Source organism: Triturus cristatus, chromosome 10, assembly GCF_964204655.1.
Source record: "Triturus cristatus chromosome 10, aTriCri1.1, whole genome shotgun sequence".
Classification (NCBI taxonomy): Eukaryota; Metazoa; Chordata; class Amphibia; order Caudata; family Salamandridae; genus Triturus; species Triturus cristatus.
Window position 1 is genome coordinate 1,181,302,065 of NC_140593.1, and position 22,174 is coordinate 1,181,324,238.

The 22,174-nt window shown below is 47.3% G+C and overlaps 1 protein-coding gene across 1 annotated transcript in view; it reads right to left on the bottom strand.

The window, feature by feature from the left end:
• The window catches only part of LOC146796958 (immunoglobulin lambda-1 light chain-like), a 46,847-nt gene that overhangs the window by 20,706 nt on the left and 3,967 nt on the right, over positions 1 to 22,174 (bottom strand). The window contains exons 2-3 of the mRNA XM_085630281.1: positions 6,449 to 6,525; positions 2,162 to 2,524 (exon numbers count right to left, since the gene is read on the bottom strand). Of these exons, the coding sequence (XP_085486407.1) occupies positions 2,162 to 2,524; positions 6,449 to 6,525 (440 nt within the window). The remainder of the gene's footprint in view (positions 1 to 2,161; positions 2,525 to 6,448; positions 6,526 to 22,174) is intronic.

Here is a 22,174-nt window from a genome sequence, read left to right on the forward strand (position 1 = left end):
GGAGTTCGATCTGCAATGCGTGTGACTTTGAGAGCCCTGACGACTCCTGCACCGTCCTCCGGAACCGTTGCCTACCGACGCTGTGTTTGCGGAAGCTCAACGAGAGGTCATCGACGCTCTGCATTTCTGAAAGGTACTGTTTGCGGGTCTTCCTGACACGGTAGCTGGCCCGCGACACGGCGGTCAGCCAGAACTGTTTGGATGTGTTTGCTCACGACGCCGTGATAGCCCCGGACGGACCTATCGACATCAAGGAACTGTTTTACAGGGGTATTTTGATAACTGAAGATTTTTAAGTACTGTATTGTGGATTTATATCGTTTTGGTCTTGTTTTAAGTATATAAATATATTGGATATTTTTCTAAACTGGTGTGGTGTCCTTTTGTAGTGCTTACACAGTATTACTGTTGGTAATGTGCAAATGCTTTACACACTGCCTCTAAGATAAGCCTGACTGCTCGTGCCAAGCTACCAAGGGGGTGAGCAGGTTTTTTTTAGGAGTGTAACTCCCTTACCCTGACTAGGAAGAAGTGTCCCTATTTGGACAAAGGTGCAAGCCCTTGCCAACTAGAGATCCCCATTTATAACAGTAATTATATGTGCACATATAATCATGAATTCAAGGTGCACATTGACTGTCTTACTAAGTTAGCTATACCAAAGGCTGAAAACCTTTGTTCTTTAATGATTAACCTTCAATGTGAAAGTTTTGCTTGTGCTGCAATGTTCTTTTCTTGCAGGGGCGTTCACCTGATCTCATAGTTTGTGATAGGCACATTGTGTATTCGAGATAGTGAGCTTCAGGAGAAGAACATTTGGCAAGAATGAGAGGCGCTAACGAACTAAGAGAAGACTCCTTCGTATTTATGCTGTATCTGGAGCAGAGAGACATCCAAGGTCGTCCTGATGTTTTAACTGTAGGATGGGAAAATTGAGTGATGTTGCCAATTTATACCGTGAGAAGGCGGAAAAGTACTGGAGCCGATGATGTGAGATTCTCAAATCTTCTCTGGGTTTAATTGGTGTTCAGACTGTTAGGGGCAGATTTACAAGCCCCTTGCGCGTCTTTGCGCCGCCATTGCGTTGCTTTTTTTGACTCAACGGTGGCGCAAGCAATGCGCCCTATTTACAACGTGATGCATCTAGAGAGATGCGTCACGCTGTAAAGCCCTGCATCACATTATACCTGCATCAGGTATAATGTATGCAGGGGGGCGTTCCTACACAGGAAAGCCTCATAAAAGTAACGCAGTGAAATCTACAAGATTTCACTGCATCACTTTTAGGATGCCACTGCGTCAAAACCTTACGCCTGCTTGAAGCAGGCGTAAAGAGTGACGCAGTGTAGTGGGAATCAGCCACAAAATGCATTGATGGAGTTGCGTCGTGCTTGCGACACGACTCCAGCAATGCGTGACTTTTGCCCCAACAGATGCGTCAGAATTTCTGACGCATCTGTCAATCCTTCCGCCATGGTGCGCCGTATTATAAATACGGCGCATCCATGGTGGGGCAAGCATTTTTTAGTGTGGCGCAGGGAAAGTGACGCATCTCTATAGATGTGTCACTTTCTTGTAAAACTGCGCCTTAGTCTTTAGGGTACATTTTCTTGTACTTTGAGGGTTGCAGCCCTCTCTGCTTTTATTCTCTTTGTGTGGCTTTGAATAATGTAATCGATTTGGAAAACGTTTACTGATGTCTCCACTAAGCTTACACCTTCCTGCTATCTTTGATTTAACTAGGTTTCCCGTGTTTCTTAACTTTAGGTTAGGATTATTTTAGACAATTTAAATGTATTCATGCATAGACAGGAGGATCGAAACCTGTACATGGCTCATCAAATCCTATTTCTTATCTTCTATTGCCAGAACTGATTTTCTTGTATTCTTCATGCTACTAAGACTTAATTTTTTTCAACGCTTTGGCATACCCGTGATGATTTTGTATTTTTACAACATGTTTTTGAAATATATATACATCAGTTTGGCCCTTAATTTGTAATAACACATACTTAGCCTTACATATTGAGTATTGGTCCTTAAAGTGTGGCTAAATGGGCTACAATGTAAATTGAACTGTTCGATTGACATTAACTCCCCTTTGCCTCTCTTCATGCAGGATAAATGTTAAGGCCCTCCCAGCGCTCTAGCATTGACTTACCCCCAAACACACTGAGCCTGGTTCCTCCTCCAGAGGCTGCATTGCTGAAGTTGCCTGACTCCACCATGCACCAGTAGATGGCGCTGTCGTCGGTCTGAACCCCCTCGATCTGAAGCAGGTGGGAGTTGTTGCCTGGCCTGCGGGCAGCTTGGAAGCGCTCGGCGAAGCCCCGGAGTCGGTGGACGCTGCCGTCCATAGCGTGCGTTAGAACGTTTGCTGGAGGGAGGCCAGGCCTCGTCTGGAACCAAAGGATGTTGTTGTCCTGAATGTTCCCCTCCTGCACCTTGCATGTCAGAACTGCCAAGCTCCCTTCTTGGAAGGAGGCCCTCGGAGGCTGGGACACTCTGGGAGCCGTGCTGCAGTCTTTTGGAAGGCGTGAGAGAGGAGGGAACACGTGTTACAATGTGTGCAATGTACCCTAATGATGTCATCGAGGCGCTGCTGATCCCTATGACGTCACTACTTCACTTCTGAATTATTAAACGTAAGTCTGCCTCTAAACTTACCGTCATAGCGAGGGTTGGACAAGCCTACGGGGCAATCTGGCAGTGCCAGAGGGGCTTGTCTGACAGGCCAGTGTGTAGGTGAGAATTCTGACAGTAAGTGGGCCTGAATTAAGGCCTATGAGTTTGGTTTTTACCGCTGATTTAACTAATATTTACCACATGCATTACTTACAGCAAGCACTAATGAACGCAGCCTCCCACTCTTTGCAAATCACTCAAACATGCCTTTACAACTTCAAAACGAAGCAGATTCGCTAATGAAGGCCGCTTTCATTTTTGTGCCTGTGCCTTTTTTTGTGCCAGTCTGACCCTGGTCATAACCATCCTGCATGCTGGTATTTTCAACAGTAATTTTGGAGAATAATTGCATGGCATGTCCCCTAGTAAAAGGTCACGTGAGGTCACTTTCTATGATGTCACTAGAGTCAAATGGAACGTTATGTCATTTCCACTAACCCATATGATTTAGGTGCAATTGCACCACTGGTAGAAAGACACATCTGGAATGATGATTTATAAGGATCACTACTTTCTCTTTGAATGTGCGTTGGTTCCTCTGCTGCCACCAACTCATCTGATTTCAACACAGACCTCACTACCTCGACCTACTCCTCAACCTCATTATAAATCAGCCTAACCCAAGCTCATTCCAAACCTAACTATAACACCATCTCCAACCCTGACCATAACAGTATCACTCATCCTAATCCTCAACAACGTGAATGCGTCTAGTGGTATGCTTTTAGTGGTATCTTGATGAGCTGTTGAAGTACTTATGTCTAAGTACTAGTATGTCAATGTGGAGGAGTGTCGACTTAGGGGGCTATTGCGAAGTCGGTCGGAGTTTCCTCCGACCGACACCATGGTGGAAACGGGACCGACCGACCTCCGGCCGGCGGCCTGACTGCCTAATTATGATGCGACCACATTCACACATTTCCCTATGGGAGCATGTGTTACGGCTGTAAACTGGTGGTAGTACATGCTCCCATTGAGAAAGGCAAGATTGTGTTAATCCCTGCACCCCGTGGCAGGCACCTCAAGGTGCCTGCCACAAGGTGCAGGGATTAACATGGGTCTGCCACATGGGGCAGGGCTTAACAGGGGGGCATCATAGTGCCCCCTCTGCCCCCAACCGGCGGCTACAAGGGAAAGGGGGCACTGCTAGGGGGCCCCAAACACATTTTCCAAAAGGGTTTCCATGTTGGAAAGGCCTGCATGGGAACCCTTCCGGAAACCATGCATCGTAATCCGGACGGCGTAAAACGCCATCCATATGGATAACGGGCTGGTTCCGACTAGCCGATGGGCTCCTTGAGCCCGTCAGAAGACAGCCGGAATGACCAGCCAATTTCAGTTCTGACCGGCTGTATCGTAGTGAACCGGTCAGAAGTAAAACCTATGATGTCGGTCGTAAAGCCTCTGACCTAAGGTTGGAGGCTTTACGACCAACATCGTAATCAGCCTCTTAGCTGTGGACTGAAGTGTTGATGTTAGTGGTGTCTGTGTAGCGGAACTTTGATGCAGCAGAGTCAGTGTGGTAGAGGTGCACCCTTTGGCTTCATAGGTTGCTCAAGACACAGCAATATATTTAATTTACTGAGACTTCAGTGAAGTTTGAGATACTGACTCTCATAGAAGTTATGTAGAAAAGTTGAGAGGCAAGTTCGTAAACAAGTCATAAAAGTTGGCAAACAGGAGGTGACCAAGTGTGAGCACCATTCCTGGAGAGTTGCTGGGCCAAATGTCAAGGGTTCAGTTCACCAAGAAAGGTGAAAGTGATTTAACCTAAGGTGAGGTCTAACTTGGAACACATAAAGATTTAAAGAGTAGTCCTGGAAATCTGCGACTGGCACACCTTCCCATGTATTCTCTTATGCGTAAATAGTTATGTTTACAGACAAGTAGCAAGTCCGCATTTGCTAGTTTATAATTGTAAGTCATCGGTGCATTTGCACTCAATAATCTGCCCAGTGATATACTCTTTACCTAAACTTCAAAAATTTTAGGAATATTCTGAAAACAGATAGCCCTTAATCGGAGGAACTCTGCCTCTGTTCTTAGGCGTTGAATGTTTACCCCATATTTTTTTAGATGTCTCCAACCTTGATGGCCCACGCCGATCCATGTAAATAGATTCATTCACACTTAAAATTATGATATGTCATATTGGAGTAAATTTGCGATTTTTGAGTTGCCAGGGTGGATTTGCACTCATACGTTTGTGCTATTTCTGCTTTGACGCGCAAATACTTTTGAAAATCGCTCCAATAGACTTCATTCTCCATAAGAAGTAGGAAACATTTGTAAGAGTGGTCTAGGTATAGGCAACTCCAGGTCAGTGTAGGATAGTATAATGTCAGGCCACAGATAAAATATGTATTGATGAGCAGTGCAAAATGTGAAGTGAGGTCTTTAAGAACTTCAAAAAGGAAAGCAATCTTTGGATTCACATGACATTCCTGTCTTTATTTATGCCAAGATCCTGTAAGTCAAAATACCTAACCAGTGCTAAACATGGTCTGCTCTTTCTAACAAGGTGGACTGGATTTTGTTGATCTAATACAGATTATTTTATTAAAGTCTGTTGTACATGTAAGAAATGTAAATTAGAGACAGTCAGTCCACTCATCTGATTATCCACTAACAGTAGGTAAAGTTTGAGGGAAAAGTGGAAAGGGTGTTTTTAATAAAATCTTTAAAAAACAATTATTCAGCAAATGAAAACTATAAATCTATTGAGTTGCACTGGTACATCACAGAAAACTTAACCACTATATAATTATATAAAATGTTTTGTACATAGGCTCAGGTCCGGATTTTCATAATGTCCAATTTGAGATAATGTACATACAATGCATCTCAATGGAACTAGTTTAGCTAGTCAATGGTTATCTTGCAAATCTGACATAGACTTGGTCCTCTTTGGCCATCCTTGAGCAACCCTGCCTTCCTAATTCTGAAATAAAGGTAGTTAGAAATATATTTTTGGGGAAAGAACTAGGCTCAGATTTGCTAAGGGCTTGCACTGCCCTTGCATCATGCAAGGTGATGCAAAGCTACACAAGCCCTTCAGTCTGATTTACTAAACCATGCAAAGCCCCCTTGAGTGGCTTAGAGGATCTGGAGTAACAAAGAGCAGCGCAAGTCGCTGTCTTGCGTTACTCTGCGTTGGGAAGGCATTTCTTGGGTGGAGTGTGGGCGTTCCCATGCATCCATCCATGCGTTTTGACGCATTCCCAGACTTACTAAGATTAGTAAACCTGGGAATGCGTCAAAATGCTGCACCTCCCCAACAGAGGTGTAACAAGGAGAAATGTGTTTATTTTTCCTTGTTATTTCCTATTTTTTCTAAGTGCGCTGCATTCTGCACACACGTTAAAAGAAGAAAATGCATCTGGGGAATGTTTACCAATCCTGCCTGTAATGCAGGCACCCTTGCACCATGGCATTAAGAGTTCCTGCGTCGGCGCTAGGGAGCACGCAGTGTTCCAGAGTAGGGAGAGAGCAGGAAGGACAATATCTTAGTAGATATGACGCATTCCTGCTTTCTCCCGGTCATGCAGCGCAGTGCAGCAGGTTGTCTCGCTGCGTCGCGTTGCATGACATTTTATGAAATCTGTGCCCTAGCATTCTTTTTCAGCTAACATTTAGTGATTGACCAAGCCAATGAAAGCGGCTCATATTTTTGGGGGGCCATTCCATTTCAAATTTCAACTTTTGATTGTCTAGAGCATTCTTTTTGTGAGAGAATCCACTTGAGATGCTTGGGTGAACTTACCCTGGGAGGGAAATACCAGCAGGAGGTAAAGCACACTCTGCAGGGCTGATGCAGTGAGATCTGCAGCACTCATCTTCCTAAGTGAGGAAAGGGGAAAGTGAGAGATAAGTGATCCAATCTTAAGCCAGGCAGGAGGCATCTTTTTATTCCCAAGCAAACAATTATTCCTATTTACAAATCTATGTAGCGTGCAAAACACAGAAATAAAGAAAAACATTTCTATAACATGCTTTACTTGGACAAAACAGTCATATCATGCATAATTTGCATAAATACAAAAACCAGGGAAAATCAAACTGAAACAATTTTAACTTCCTGGATTTACTAAACAGATTTTACTTCTGTCTATATGAAAAACTTTGCTGTAAAGCAGAAGTTGGTACAACGGAGAATGAAATCGTATGTGGTAGATGTATCAATTTGAAATCAGTTCACTCAGATTTTAACAAAGAAAACCTAATTAATAAATATTCCTTTAAAATAAACTTATTGTTTCCTATATTTTCTAAGTTGCAATCTATATTTCAGAGTTGTAAACTGAACTAAATGTCTATTATTAACCTATTACTATGTATTCAGCAAAAAATAGACTTGAAAGGAGCAAATACTGGGTCATCACTGATTCAATTAAGTGATAGGGTATCTTGGCTTTTTTTGGAGAGAGAAAACTCTTACCGGAATTTTAATACGCGTGAAACCTTGCTTTAGCGTGGGGATTGCTAACGCCCAGCTTTGCATCTCTAATGAGATGCAAAGTGGGCGTTCCTGACCTAACATGACAGGAGAAATGTCGCTAAGCGACTTTTCTCCTATCATCAAGCCCCACGCTATGAAGCATAGCGTCAGGAAAAGTAGCGATAACCCCTGTTATCGCTACTTTCCTTACGCCTGCTTCAGGTCTGACTTAGCCATGATATCCTATAGAAGGAGGATATCATGGCTAAGTTTGTGAGGCCCTATTAACTAGCTAACGCCACATTGCTGGGAGATTATCGCTGGGCAGTTAGCGTGAGGATTTTTATCGCTGAGGAGATAAGCGTTGCTAGTAGCACGCTATCTCAGCGATAAAAATCCACGTTACCCGGCGATAATTATCCTCACGCTAAGAGCGCTGCGCGATAATTATTGCCGGGTGTTGCTGATATGCCCCAAAGAACCTGCTTCACAATAATCACCTGCAGTTCATGTGGATGGGGTGGCAAAAAGGAACTGTGAGCGCATGAGCATGCGTGCACATATGATGAGCATGCATTGACATATGATGAGCATGCGTGCACATATGATGAGCATGCATTGACATATGATGAGCATGCGTGCACATATGATGAGCATGCATTGACATATGATGAGCATGCGTGCACATATGATGAGCGTGCATTCACATATGGAACAATGTACATAAGACACGTGTGAGCATTCCCTGCCGTGCTCACTGCTGATGCGCATGTAGGTTTTATTCCCATTTCTCTGCACTTCAGTAAAACACATCTGTAGGCATGTAGCTTATTGACAAAACCGCATTTATTGTATTAGGGCTGCAGAGGAATGGCTGCAGCTGTCAATCAGCAAGCAATGGCGTGGTGCCTGAACATCAGAAGTCATTCTAAACATGCCATAGTTGTTGCATAATACTTGGAAAATATCTTTTGAAATATACCATTTGGTCACTTTTCTTAAAATGCTTGGAAATGAGTAGGGCTGCTTTTTGTGCTGCTCTACGCCAAATCCCATACAACTGAGGGCCTTGGTACGGGGGCATGACCCTCTGGCGTGGCCCCTGGTCGCACCTTACCTTTGTGTTCGCCAGTGCTCCCTTTTATCAATAGCAGAGCTATGAAGGTTAGCTTCCAAAATTGTACATTTCTTAAGTGTTTCTGAGATATTTTTACCCAAAACTTGTTGACCGTTTAGATGCACACACATGGCCACTTGGGGTGTTTTCCAAATAGCCTGCTTCCAGTGACGCTTCAGCGACAGTTTGGCACCCTTTCAGGGTCGGTTGGACTTTATGCAGCAAAAATACAAACATTTCGTATTTGGAGGGAAATCCTGGGCTGGCTCCGGCTGACCACTTCCTCAAAGTCTGTTTCCTCAGCAGGAGCGTTCGGTGTCTCTGAGGAGCACGAGCGGGGGGTGGGGGGTGAGGGGAGGCAAGTGTTGTTCACGCTCCCCGGGCCAGAGAAGGTCGTTACTGGCTGCTGTCACCTGCCCCTAGAAAGCATAAAAATAACAAAAGGGCCTGCTTGCGTAGCTCACACCACAAACTGAAGGGTATCAAGGCACTACTCTGATGGTCGGAGATATCTTCCGGGCCCAATTAAAATCCATACAGCGTCTGCAGAGCCAGGCTAAGTGGGATCTTGAAGTATTGTGGGTCAGTTTTGTGCAGCAAGTGACATCAAACGATCATCTATGAGTCCAACTCACCGAGGTGCATCCACGCGCAGAGACCTCTGTACATACAGATTTACTCTTGCGCCTGGACGCCACTCTCCCTCTAAACAAATTCAGGTGGAGGAGATTTTACGCCCAGTAGCAGAAATATTCTCACACCCCACTACTTGATGGGGCAGCAGCACAAGTCAAAATATTACCGCAAAATTACTTCTAGTAGCTTGGTGTATTTTACTAGTTCATCTCTAAAACGTAGTTCTGCGCCAACGCTACGTAGAGCTACTCATTGGAAAGAACAAGGAAACAGGCAACACCTGGGGAAAATACAAACACCTGGCAAGCATTATTACCGGAAGCACAAGAATAGAACTCACACCCTGACCTCTGGCGTCTTCCACTTGTGCTACAAAACACAGAGGAGCCAGATATCACCTACCTTTGGTGTGTGTGTGTGCATGTGTGCGTGTGCACTTCTGTGTGTGTGTTTTGTTTGACTGGGATTTGTTGTGCTTGATTCACAAAGGTAACTAACCATTTTGAGAAAGTTGACACTTCAAGCTTCGAGCAGAAGTCACTACTCAAACAATGCTGTAGTAAGTCTAGCGCTACAACTGGTCACCCACTGGTACTGCAACAGCCCATATCATTGAAAATAATGGATGCCTGCTCGCTCTGTAATACTAGTGGAGGAGACTTGGGTATAGTTTTAGCGAATTACAACAGACGTATACTTTTTGGGGGGTGTTTACATTTTTGCATGACCCTTCCTGCTTCGCTTCTTTACTCTCCCTATGGGGCATATCATCAAGGGCCATATCGCCGCTTTCCTGGCTTTTATAGCCAGAAAAGCGGCGATATTCACAGCGCACTATCAGCAAGCTCGCGCTAAACCTTGTTAGCGCTAGTTTCCATGAGTTTGCTCCCGGTTTCTTATCACCCTGCATGTCATCGCTAATGACATGCAAAGTAGGCGTTCCGGAGCTAAAAAACATGGAAATAGTCGCTAACAAGGCTTCGCTTGATTAACAAGCCTGCAGCAGACCCGCTTAGCGATCAGATTAATCGCGCTAAGCTCCCTTATCGCAGGATCTTAACACCTGCTTAAAAGTCGACTACGCTATCTACTTAGTGGGAGGTGGATTGTATGGTTAAGGTCACTGGGGCGTATCAGCAAGGATCTCCTTATCTCCTGCATTTTATCTCTTCTTTTCAGGCGATACTGGTGCTTTTCGCCGCTATTGCTGGGTTTCATATCGCCTCGGAGATAAGCCTTGATAATTATGCGCTATCTCGGCGTTGAAACCCAGCGATAGCCGGCGATGTGTGAAATAGCGCTAAGCGCGCTTTGCGATGTTCATCGCAACTTGTTGTTAATATGCCCCTCTGCTCTTACCGCTTTGCAGTACCGATTCCTCCTTTCAATTCAATAAAAACTTTATTCGATCTAGTTAAATGACATAGATCATAAAAGCATACAAATTAAAAAAGACTTTTGGGCATCCTTTGTAAAATTGATACAAACTCGTTACTAAGACAAACCATGACAATTTCATTCAAGTAGACGTCAAAATCTAATGGGTACATTACTAGGACATACCCAGCCCTCCACCACTAAATTACTAAAAACATGAATGGTCGATTAAAAGAAGTATCGTATCTAGAAATATACATTTAAAGATGACAATAATTTTGTCTGTGTTATTAAGGTCTCTGATCTGAATAGGATAAATAATTTTCCAATTAACAATGGAAGCTCTAAAATTAGGATAATTTAAAAACTAGCTCACTTCTTCCTTACAAGAGACGTCTTCTACGCATACAGGCCCGCAGAAAAGATGCTAAACAGAAACAGACATAGGGGTCACAGAGCTTCTTCATAAAAAATAATGCAATTCGACATTGGTTAAAATTAAGCTGCATTAAAAGGGGAAGGATATACCGATTCCCCATTTTCCAGCCACTCCATCCTTTCATTCTAAAATGCAAGTGTACTTGTTCAGAGTACTCGGCACTTGTAGTGGAGTATTCTGCACATAAGGTATAGGACAGGCATGGGTGGATATGTCTGCCAGTGCATTAGTGAATTGCATGTATGAGTTCTTGAGTACTTCTTCACCTACTCAAAATGCTTTCACAAGTTGGTCCCAATGAACCCTCCAAAGATAGTCGTGATCAGCATTCTGCACCTTCCCATTCACACAACCCACCTGGCATTATCAATATTCTGTCGGGTCTGTGGGTTATACGTCTGCCAGCAGGTACCTCCTGGTAAGGGTACTTCGCTGTACTTATCATGCTTCCATATTGAATGGGCGGAATATTTTCCAACTCCTTTTGGTGCTATATCTGTCATGCAATGCTGCTTCCTCAGGCCGTGCCATGTGTTGGGCGTAATGTATATGCTTGTGCCACTGCATACATTTAAACAGGTGCGCCAGGGGCACATGTAAACAGTGTGCCAGATTACAATGAATGTGCTGCCCTTAGAATAGCAGTGAACTCAGGCTGCCCTCGTGGCAGGGACACACAGGGTGGCTGCTTTCATCAGCTACTCAATGTTTCACTATGGAGGTGGAACGTGACTGCACTTTAGTGAGTGGTCAGAGATCCCCTCACAGGCGGGTGCAGTGAGTGACTGCATCCACCTGCAGGGGTTTGTGATCTGTTCATGGGAACCATGCTCCCCCCCCCCATCAGAGGGCTGCCCTCAGAGAGGACACGGACAATGCACCACCCTTTTGTTGTGTACTGCCAGTCCCCCCCCCGGCAGTTTTTTTGTGCCTATGTCCACAAACGGCGCGGCTGCAGAGACAAAGAGATTCTTTCATTAGCTAGGGCATAAGCGTCGTGGCAAATGAGGGAATGCCCTCTGGAGATAGTGCTGGTGCTAGGAGTGTTCCAGCACTCTCAGTATCACAGAGGAGGCAGCACAAGCATCTACGGCCCCTTCTGTAATAGCAAAGTGTCCTTGGAGTGCACATGTGCTTCCAAGGTACTTATTGTATTACAGCCCCAGATGCTATATCTGTTATGCAATGACGCTTCCTGTTTTATGGAATAGTTGTCTTGTGATTAAAACTTTCACTGTCAGTTGTGTACATGCTCTGTGTATAAGGGCTCTTTACACAACTGTTCATTTCATTACAAGACCGGAGGCTACATTACGCATTATCTTTTAATGCAGTTACAAGCAGCCGCACTACATCACAAAGTGAAACAGTTCTAGAATGGAATAGTCAGATGGTATAAGAGGCATGAGCACCAAGCAGACTGCCTCTTTTAAATGCGGCTCACAAGCAGATAAGTTCCTTTATTTTACCTTATCGTGATTCTTTTCTCTGTTGCCTTAACTTTGCCTTGCTACCCCTACTGCGACCTGAAAGAGCTTTACCCTCCTCCCCTCCTATCCTGCCACGTTCCCAATGTCTTGATTCCAATTTATGGTTTCTTTCGGCATCCCCCGCCCTCATTCCTCTCCTCCTCATCGGAGTTTCTGGTTCCCTGGCTTTTTTGGAGCGTGCGCGCACTTTATGCACTTCGATCTCTTCTGGTCCCAGATACCAATGTCGATCCTTGGAATTCATGACGCTGATTATTTTTTCATTCTGCCTCGCTTTTTTTGTGTGTTCGCGGAGCGTTGGGACAACGAGCTTCCTTGCCTCCACTTCTTAATTTGTCAATTCATCCTGTTTCGCCCTTGTTTGAACTGTGCTGCCTTTTTGTTTTGGCTTCGCGTCCCCTCGCTCGAGCGCTACCCTCCTTTCGAGGAGTGAACCTTGGCAATGGGAGCACTGCGTCTTCCTGTTGCCAAGGGTCTTTTCTCTGCACCTCATGGCAGCAGCTGAGCTCGAGCAGCTTCTGACAGTTGCTCACCTTCAATCAGCTTCTGCCAGTCACTCGTTGCTTATATTTTTTGTGTTTTTTCTCTGCCTTTTAGCCCACCCTTTGCCCCTCCATTTTAAGGACAAAAACAAAAAAAGTTATTAAGGGTAGATCTTTAATCACTATTTCGTTTGGCATAAATGATTTTAAAAAAAAAGGGGCACCTACCTTTTCCTACTAGATTAACTACCCACTTAGCTTAAATGTCGGATCTAGATTCTGATGATGCTGTAGCAAGCTCCCATAATTTTACTGATGACTCTTTTAAAAAATATATTCAAAGAGAAATTAGGTGCTGTGTGCTGGACACCCTTAAGGAGGTTATGTCCGCTAAAAGACCCCTTCCTTCTGAACAGGATGACTCTAATGAAGGCTCTACTACCATTCACAATGACATGCCCACTAATAAGGGGAAAAGAGTTAAAAAATCTAAAAATACTGAGCCTATTCAGAGCACTGTGGGAGGTCCTAGCACCTCAATTCATTTGGGAGGTCTCAGCACCTCAAACCTTATGGGAGGTCTTCGCACCTCGAATACTTCGGGTGTCCATAGCGGCACAAACTATTCAGGTGTCCCTTGCTGCACAGCTAATATGGGTGTCCTTAGCGGCACAAACTACTGATTAACTACCTACTGAGCTTAAATTTCGGATATAGATTCTGATGATGCTGTAGCAAGCTCCCACAATTTTACTGATGACTCTATTAAAAAATTATATATTCAAAGAGAAATGAGGTGCTGTGTGCTGGACACCCTTAAGGAGGTTATGTCCGCTAAAAGACCCCTTCCTTCTGAACAGGATGACTCTAATGAAGGCTCTACTACCATTCACAATGACATGCCCACTAATAAGGGGAAAAGAGTTAAAAAATTTAAAAATACTGAGCCTAACCAGAGCACTGTGGGAGGTCCTAGCACCTCAATTCATTTGGGAGGTCTCACCACCTCAAACCTTATGGGAGGTCTTCGCACCTCGAATACTTCGGGTGTCCATAGCGGCACAAACTATTCAGGTGTCCCTTGCTGCACAACTAATATGGGTGTCTTTAGCGGCACAAACTATTGAAGTGCTCATAATAATACCAACATTGATACTGAGGACGAGGATAGATCCCCTAATTCTTGTGATGAATTTGTCCTCGACTTAGACGATGAGGACTTTGAATTTAACAGTCAACCTACTGAGGAAGAAATCCCATCCTCGTCTACGAATGTCATCCTCAAACTTTTGGGCGAAGAAATGTTCTCACCCCTAACATCTCTCACCCCAGAAGCTCTAATTGGTTTCCCCAGGACCATGTTGCGAAATTCATTAAGATATGGCTCAGAAACGCCCTGGAAAGAGATACTCGTAGTATCCTCAGGGCCGAGTGTCCTAGGCCCACAATACAGGATAAGGTCTGTCAGACCCCCAACCTTGACCCCAACTTGATCAAGATCCTGTTCAAACTTGGAAGAGACCCCAAGAAGGCTATGGAAAGGTCTCTTAAGGGCTATCACGATCGCTTTCTTGACATCCTGGGGCCCCTGTCCAGAATTTTCAGATATGGCAGAAGAATGCCACATTGATGGCACTCGTCTCAACATCGATCTCGTCAGAGGTTGGGGCCAAAGGGCCATAGTTCTCCTTTGCAATGCAAATGCAAGCCTTAACATTGAGAGAAGGAGAGTCATTCTTACTAAGATCAACCTGAAATTAGGTAATATGGCCGAAAAAGAACCCTCCCAAAATCCCAAGGGCCTCCTCTTTGGTGAGGATATGATTAAGTCTATTGGCAAGTACGTGTTAAATGGTAGCGGCACCTTCAGTCGATAACCTTCAAGTATTGCCCGGCGGTAATCGCCTCTTATACCATTCGATGATTAACCAACATAAGAGGCAGGCGCCGGAGACAGGAAGGCAGGAAACAAAGTTTTATTCCGTCGGAGCAGAACACGTCAGATCGGACAGCAAGGTATCGTTTCGAGGTGCTCTAACCACATCTCTGAGGCCTGGCCTCTTATACACAGGTTTATTGCTTTATTACATGTGATACATTCTTGTTGAGACTTTGATGTACGGAAAGACATCCTTGGAATCCCCACTTCAAGCTTGTTCCCACACATATCTACAGTAGAAGTCCCCACCCCACCCACAGTAAGAGATGGCTATCACACAGGTGGACATTCCGCCAATTCACGGGGGTGTGTGCGACTGGTCGGGTCTCAGGGGGTGGGGGCCTTGATCTACTGTAATCCCTTTGATGTGAGGTGTTTCCCTTGCAGTGGGGGCAATAAACTGCATCCGCAGGGCTAGGTGATGGCCTGGGATCGGTTCGGACAATCGTGCGCAGAGGAAGGGGGTTATCAAAAGGACGTATGACCATGTATGGGATGAAAGGAGGTGTTGGTCAGGCGCGGGATGTGGTTCCATGGCAGGGTCGCGCAGAAGGAGAGGGTTTATGGCCCATGTATGAGAGAGCGGGGGTGGCCGGCGCGAGGGGGGGGTGTTTGCAGCGCCAAGGGAACGTGCTGGTGATCGGCGAGGGGCAGAGGGGCCATGGTGCTTTCAAAATGGCTACTGCTTAAGTGAGCGTACGGGCCTGAGAGGGGACAAGGTGGCGCCGATTATGTTGACATCGCAAACCAGATTTTAACATACGTATCTACCTTTACCGCCCTCGACAAAGCACAATCTAATATGAGGCGCGTTTTTAATTCTAACCTTTTTGGATGGGCTGGAAGAAGGGGCCTTCCTTTCGGCCGTGGCAGCCAAAGGCCCTTCTCAAGATTCAGAGGTTCCGGAAAAGGCTTTTCCCCATCCAACCCTCAATTCTACCCACAAAGAGGGAGAGGCTCTCGGAACAGAGGTTTCAGATCCTGTGGTATACTCAACAACTCCAGTCTTCAAAGTAAGTACATCTCTTCTTCCCCTTGTAGGGGGCAGGCTACAATTATTTTTCCACACTTGACAAACCTTAACTCAAGATCCCTTGGTATTGGAAACTGTCCGAGGTTTCAGAATAGATTTTGTCAATACCCCCACACAAACGTCTCTCCCGAGAGTGCTAACTCTTTCAGAGGATCAACAAAAAATTCTCGAAGAGGAGATTGCCTCCATGCTTCAAAAAGGCGCAATCATAGAGTTTCCTTGGAGTTTAAAGAGGTTTGTAAGCACACTTTTTCTTGTTAAAAAAAAAGAGAAAGTTTGGAGACCCGTCATAGATATTCGGGAATTAAACAAGTATCTGGTCTACAGACATTGCAAAATGGAGGGTATTCACCTCCTGAGAGACCTTCTTCTAGAAGCAGACTGGTTGGTCAATCTAGACTTAAAAGATGCTTACTTTACCATTCCATTGGCCAAAGAACACCAACCCTTACTTCAGTTCGTTTGGAACAATTGTCTTTTTCAATTTCAGGCCCTACCTTTTGGCCTTTCTTCTGCCCCCTGGTGTTTCACCAAAATTATGAGAACTATCGCCTCGCTTCTGAGGGAAAGAGGTATTCGCCTAATTATATATTTGGACGACATTCTCATCATGTCCCAACACCATTCTCAGATCTTGAAAGACCTGAAGATTGCAATGGATTATAAACCGGGAAAAATCAATCCTTACCCCCACCAGATCCCTGGAGTTTCTCGGTTTTACTGCAGACACCTCAAAGTGTCTTCTCTTACTTCCCCCAAAGAAAATATGCAAAATTCGCAAAGAGATCAGGTTTGTTCTAAAACAGCCTCCGTGTCTTTAATGAAATCCAGATTCTCTAGTCATGTTAATAGGAGAATCGCAATTGCCCTCACTGTCCTGTATTTAAAGGAAGCTTGTGCCATGCTGCCATGCTCTGTCTGTTCTGTATGTAAGAGAAGCTTCCACTAAAGCCTCCATGCTATCTGTTCTCCAAGGAAAGAAACCTTGCACTGCAGCAGCCATGCTCTATCTGTTCTGTGAGGAAAAGAAGTTTGCAGTGCAGCCGCCCTGCTCTGTATGTAAAGGTAGTTTCCACTGCACCCATCATGCTCTATCTGTTCTCCTAGGAAAGGTAAGCTTCCACTGTAGTCACCATGCTCTCTCTGTTCTGTATGTAAAGGAAGCTTCCACTGCAGTTTCCTCGCTCTATCTGTTCTATATGTAAAGCAATTTTCCACTGCAGCAGCTGTGCGCTGTCTGCTCTATATATAGGGGAAGCTTACACTCCAGCCGCCATGCTCTATCTGCTCTATATATAAGGGATGCATACACTGCAGCGGCCATGCACTATCTACTCTATATAAAAGGGAAGCTTACACTTCAACCACCATGCTCTATCTGCTCTACATATAAGGGAAGCTTGCACTGCAGCCGCCATGCTTTATCTGTACTCTAAGCAAAGAAAACTTGCACAGCTGTAGTCATGCTGTTTCTGCTCTTTATGTAAAGTGAGCATGAACTACTGCTTGTAGGGTGCTATAACTTTCCTGTGGGCCAAGGAGCAGCTTGTACTACTCCTTGTACTACTCCTGAGTTTACCGCACCAGTTCTCTTATGGGATGATCTTGCACAAATTACGTCATGCTCTCCTGTTCTGTATATAATAGAAGCTAGTGAGCTTTCCACAGAGCTCTACCAGGTCTGAATGGAAAGGAAGTTTGAAGCCCTCCTGACATGTTCTACGTGTGTTTATGTAAGGGAAGCTTGCCCTGCAGCTGCTGCCTGTAGGGCGCTGCATCTTTCCTGTATGTAGATTGCACTACTGCGGTCAGTACTACACCTGTTCTTTCTGGGGCACATTTGCACTGCCATTTCCTCTACTGTTCTCTGTGTAAGCAAAGCTTGCACTGATGCCACCACTGGTGTAATTGATGTGTGTGTAATGGATGCTTGGACTGCTGAGGCACACGGTGTAGGTGAGATGCAGGGGTGAGGGAATATTTCAGAGCTGGTGGCTGTGCTGCAACACTTTTTATTGGAGAAGCTTTACATGGTTATCCAATCTTAACCTGTTTCATGTGCGTAAGAGGGGTTTGCACACTTCCTGCCGGTGGTGCACATTTTAAGTGTATTTTAGATTGGACTCCTGCATTGCAGTGTGCTTTTCTGCCTTCAGTGCATATGTTCTGTGTGGGATTGCAGTTTGCACTGCTGCTGCCCATGCTGAAAGTGTAAAGGAAGCTTGCACTTCCTGTGTATGTGCAGTGTGTGAGGAAGCTTGCTGTCCCACTGTGGTTATAGCGTCTATTCAGTGTGAATGAAGCTCACGATGTAGTATCGGGCTAGATACATTCTAGTGTTCCGCCTGTGATGTTAAACACACTTCTCACCCACCCACCACAGGCGCCACCAGTCAGGTGACACTGTCAATAAAAGGGGCCAGGCGCACATGCCCTGGTCCAGTTATTGCACCAAACTATGTAATGCCAGTGCCTGTCATTTCTCAGCATGTGGGCCTGAGGCCCAACACTACAACTCTGATGTTACCTGCTGTGTGCCTGATTGTGTGCGCGTGTCTCTCTCCGCACACCTCCTGGCGGCGAGGATGGGATGTTAACCCTGCGGGCCTGCAGCTAGGCACTTCCTCGTCACTCATGGGGGAAGAAAATGAAACGTGCCTGAGAGGTGGCACCCCCCACAGCGATGTCCACGGCCACCAGCGACTGCAGTGGTGATCTGGTGCGACACTGCTCTCGGCAGTCCACGGAGGCACGATCGGAGTCCAGCCGTGCCTCAATCCCCAATGATGTATGAAGTGGGGAAGTGCAATCCCGGTGAGTGTGAGAGCCCCTGCTACACCAGCAATGTGCCCACTGCCGGGCTCAGGCAGTCACATTTACAGTCGAGGAGCCCAGTGACCCTCAAGTGAAGTTCCTGCCCTACATCCTTTTCACTTTCGCAGCCTGCGGCGTCGGCCAGCTGGCCAGCTGGCGAAGCATCGCAGGCCAACAACGCGTTGTCCGCCCACGCTCCCTGGCCTATCTCCGGCAGCACCCACGCAAACAACACCCCAGAAGAGCGCAGGAGTTAGAGTCCTGCCACCGGAGGGTGCCTGCGGATGCCGACGATCCAGAGTAGGTGTAGCACCAGAGGAATGACTGAGCCCACCCCGTGAGGGACCTTCGCGCCACACGGCCCCTGCCCTCTGAGCGCCTGAGGGTGAAGCAAAGCCGACGTGGCAGCAATGCTGGGAGCAAGTCAATGCCCCTGTACCTGCGGCTGGAAAGCTGATTTGCACGCCGCCAAATGCCCCAGTGAAGAGGGGCCAGGAACGAAAGCACCGACAGCGAGGGAAGCACAGCGCCGTCTTCCTCTCATTAACCTTCAAGGCCTGCAGGTGCAGGAGAAACTGGCACGCCGGCGGAGAGAAGACCCAGATGTGGCACCAACTACTGGTCGCAGGTGTACCTCAGCACCGCACCCTGAGAGGGAAAGGCAGCACCGAGGACCGTTGTGAAGCGGACACAGCACCCCCCTATATACTTTCACACCGCACCGCCAACACCCGATACTGAGGTAATCATGGCCGGTATAGACAGAGACACAGCCAGCACTATGAGGCAGAAAGCATGACCTCCAGTTTAACAGCAGTTGGACCACATACCGGGGAATATTCTGTGAGACAGCCCTGAGCATGTGGAGCTTCTGGTGCAGATTTGGGTCGTCCTAGACTTGTGGGCGCCCCGCTCCTGCATCTCCACTCCAGAACGATTCCCAGCTCCGGCCAAGACGGCTGCCACGACCGAGACAAACAATTGTACCGCAGTGCCACCTAGTGGCCATATCTAGTTACTGTGCCTGGAAAAAAGGGAATATTTTCCAACACAAAAAGCGAACAGCCTCAGGAGAGCTGTCCTGACCGGTATAGCAGGGTGACTACAGCGCCACCCCTTCCTACTAGCAACATTCGGCATGACAGACAAGCACAGCAAGGGGTAGAAGAAACTGCTTTTCAGAAGTCAGCCCTCGAGGAAAAGCCCACACAGCATGAGAGCCTCAACTGCACTGGGCAAAGTAAGGGGATACACAGGCTGCAATGTCCCTGTTGGAACTGCCCTACTGTACGACAAAGGGAAGAGACTGACTTGCCTCCACAAAGGGAGCCCCAGGCTGCCTGGCCCCTAGAAGTCCAGCCAGAGTAATGAAGCCACAGGCAGAAGAGACTTTGCTGCATGCTGCGACCACCCTCAGCAGCTCACAAGAGGGACAGGCAGTGGAAGCATGTTCACAGCTAGTGCCTGCAGCCACGACAAGCTAAAGAGACAGAATACTGATCTCAACACCACGGCGCAGAAGGGGCCCAAGGCGCTGCCGAATGTTTAAAATGGAGAGACCCCGAACCCCCACATAGCAAAGAGCTAGAGAAGTCCAAACCCACCACAGCTACAGAAGCGGCAAAGAGTCTGTTGGAAGCCAACAACGCAGCCTGAGGAAGACTGGTGCACAGCGCGCACCATACGTGGCTGCCCAATGCCACTTCCAGATAGGACATCGCATCACTCGCTCCTCCAGATACACAGACACAATCGCAAGCTACACAACACAGGCACACCAAGTACCAGAAGAGAGTGCCAAAGGAGAAGATGGAGCACACAAAGTCGGAGGCGCATAGAGAGCGCCAATGAACCTGCCAGCACGGGCAGATGCCCAAGAGATAGAGACATCTCCACCGAGAGAAGCACTGCTGAATACAGTACAGAGAGCGACCACATCTCTACTGCACCGAGGTTAAAGAGGAGAACACAGCACCAAGCAAGTGCACAGCAGCACAGGGACAGCTGCTACCATTCCAGGAGTGACAGACCGAAGAGAATGCGCAGCCAGCGTGTCCAGTGAAGCAAATGAAAGGTGCAGTCGGACGCCCACCAAAAGAGAAGTTGACCTGCCAGACGGTCGCAACGAAGAAGCACTGCTGGAGGGAGATCCCCTACATCTCCACTGCCTCAGCTAAGCCCCGCAGGGGGCCGAAGGAAACATAGAGTGTCCCCCCTCGCACTGCCTTAGTACAGAGTCGGCAGTGACCCGCGACAGGCAAGAGAGGAGTCGCACACTCCATGTGGCAGGCTGCCATAGGGACTGGCGCTCTGACAGCATGGCGACACGCGACCAGACGTCCCAGCGCACAGCGACAGAGGACCCCGTCATGCAAAGTGACCAGTACGGACAAGTGCACCGGAAGAAGCAGCCGCCACGACGGCGGAGCCTCGAGGCGCAAGCACTACACCCTCGAGCGAAGAGAAGAGGGACACCGTGAAATCCCTGAGGAGGGGATGGTGCCACTGGAAGTCCCCAAGAGGTACATGCAAGTCCTACTGACAGAACATGCCTGCAACAAGTCCGCAAAAGAAAAGGAAAGACCGTCACAAGAGTGACACGACCAATGAGATGTCCATGTGAAGCAAACATGAGACAGGTGGCAGGACGCCACATCCACGTGAAAGCCTGGTCGGAAGCAGGAGAAGAGCGTGACACCACGCCACTCCGCAAAGGCGGAAAGAACAGTGGCATGACGCCACCTGGCAGACAACCACCACAGGCGCGCGAGATGGAACGGAGAAGAGCGACAGGACAAAGGACTCGCACCAACACTGAGGAAGGTGATCATCAGCACGAGCCAGCCACCGGGGTGCAGAGACGTCACTGGAGACAGCTCCGCGGGAGGACCTACCGTAAGCTGCTAGCAAGCGCGCTCTGCATCCTGGCACCACGCTTCGTAGTTCGACCGTCCTCTCATCTGTCACTGGCTGCTTGGCATCGATAGCACCACACCTCGCAGTGCACCTGCCTGAAGACAATGGAGTGATGCCACAAAGTCCCTCAAGTCCTCCTCACTCCCTAAGATCTCCCCGACAGAAGATCACCGCCTGTTTGCCCACTGAAGAAAACCAACATTCTGTTATCACCATCCATGTGCATCATCACCAAGGAACATCGCACCACCTGAGTGAGTCCACACACGGCCCAAACAACCAGGGTTCGATGAGGCGAATCACCCAGGAACCTTCTGTGCACCCCCGTCAACCTACAGCCTGCCAAAGTCGAGCACACCCGGCCATTGGAAGATCCGCCCTTGGGGACTACACAAGACTTGGCCGTGGCCCTGTTGGGAGTTCTGCAGCGACCCCTAAGCTTGGCCTACGAGACGGCCCGTACAGGCCACGCGGTCACGTGGCAGTCCAGGGGACAAGGGCCTCGACGGAGTTCCCGTGCGAAGGGAGTCCGAGTAGGAGAGATGTGTCAGCCGCAGCTCCATGCCAGGCGCAGGAAACATGAAGGTCACGGCGGAAGACTGGTCACCCACAGGATCGCCAGAGGAAGGCACAGAACCCGAGTCCAGATGGCGATGACGCCCAGATGACGACATTACCCTCAGAGGCTACACGAGCGACTTGGCTGTGAATCCGTTGGCAGTTCCTCAGTGACGCCTTTGCGTGGCTCACGCGAAGCCCCACATGGTCCACACGATCCCATGACAGCCAGCAAGGAAAGCCATCCAAG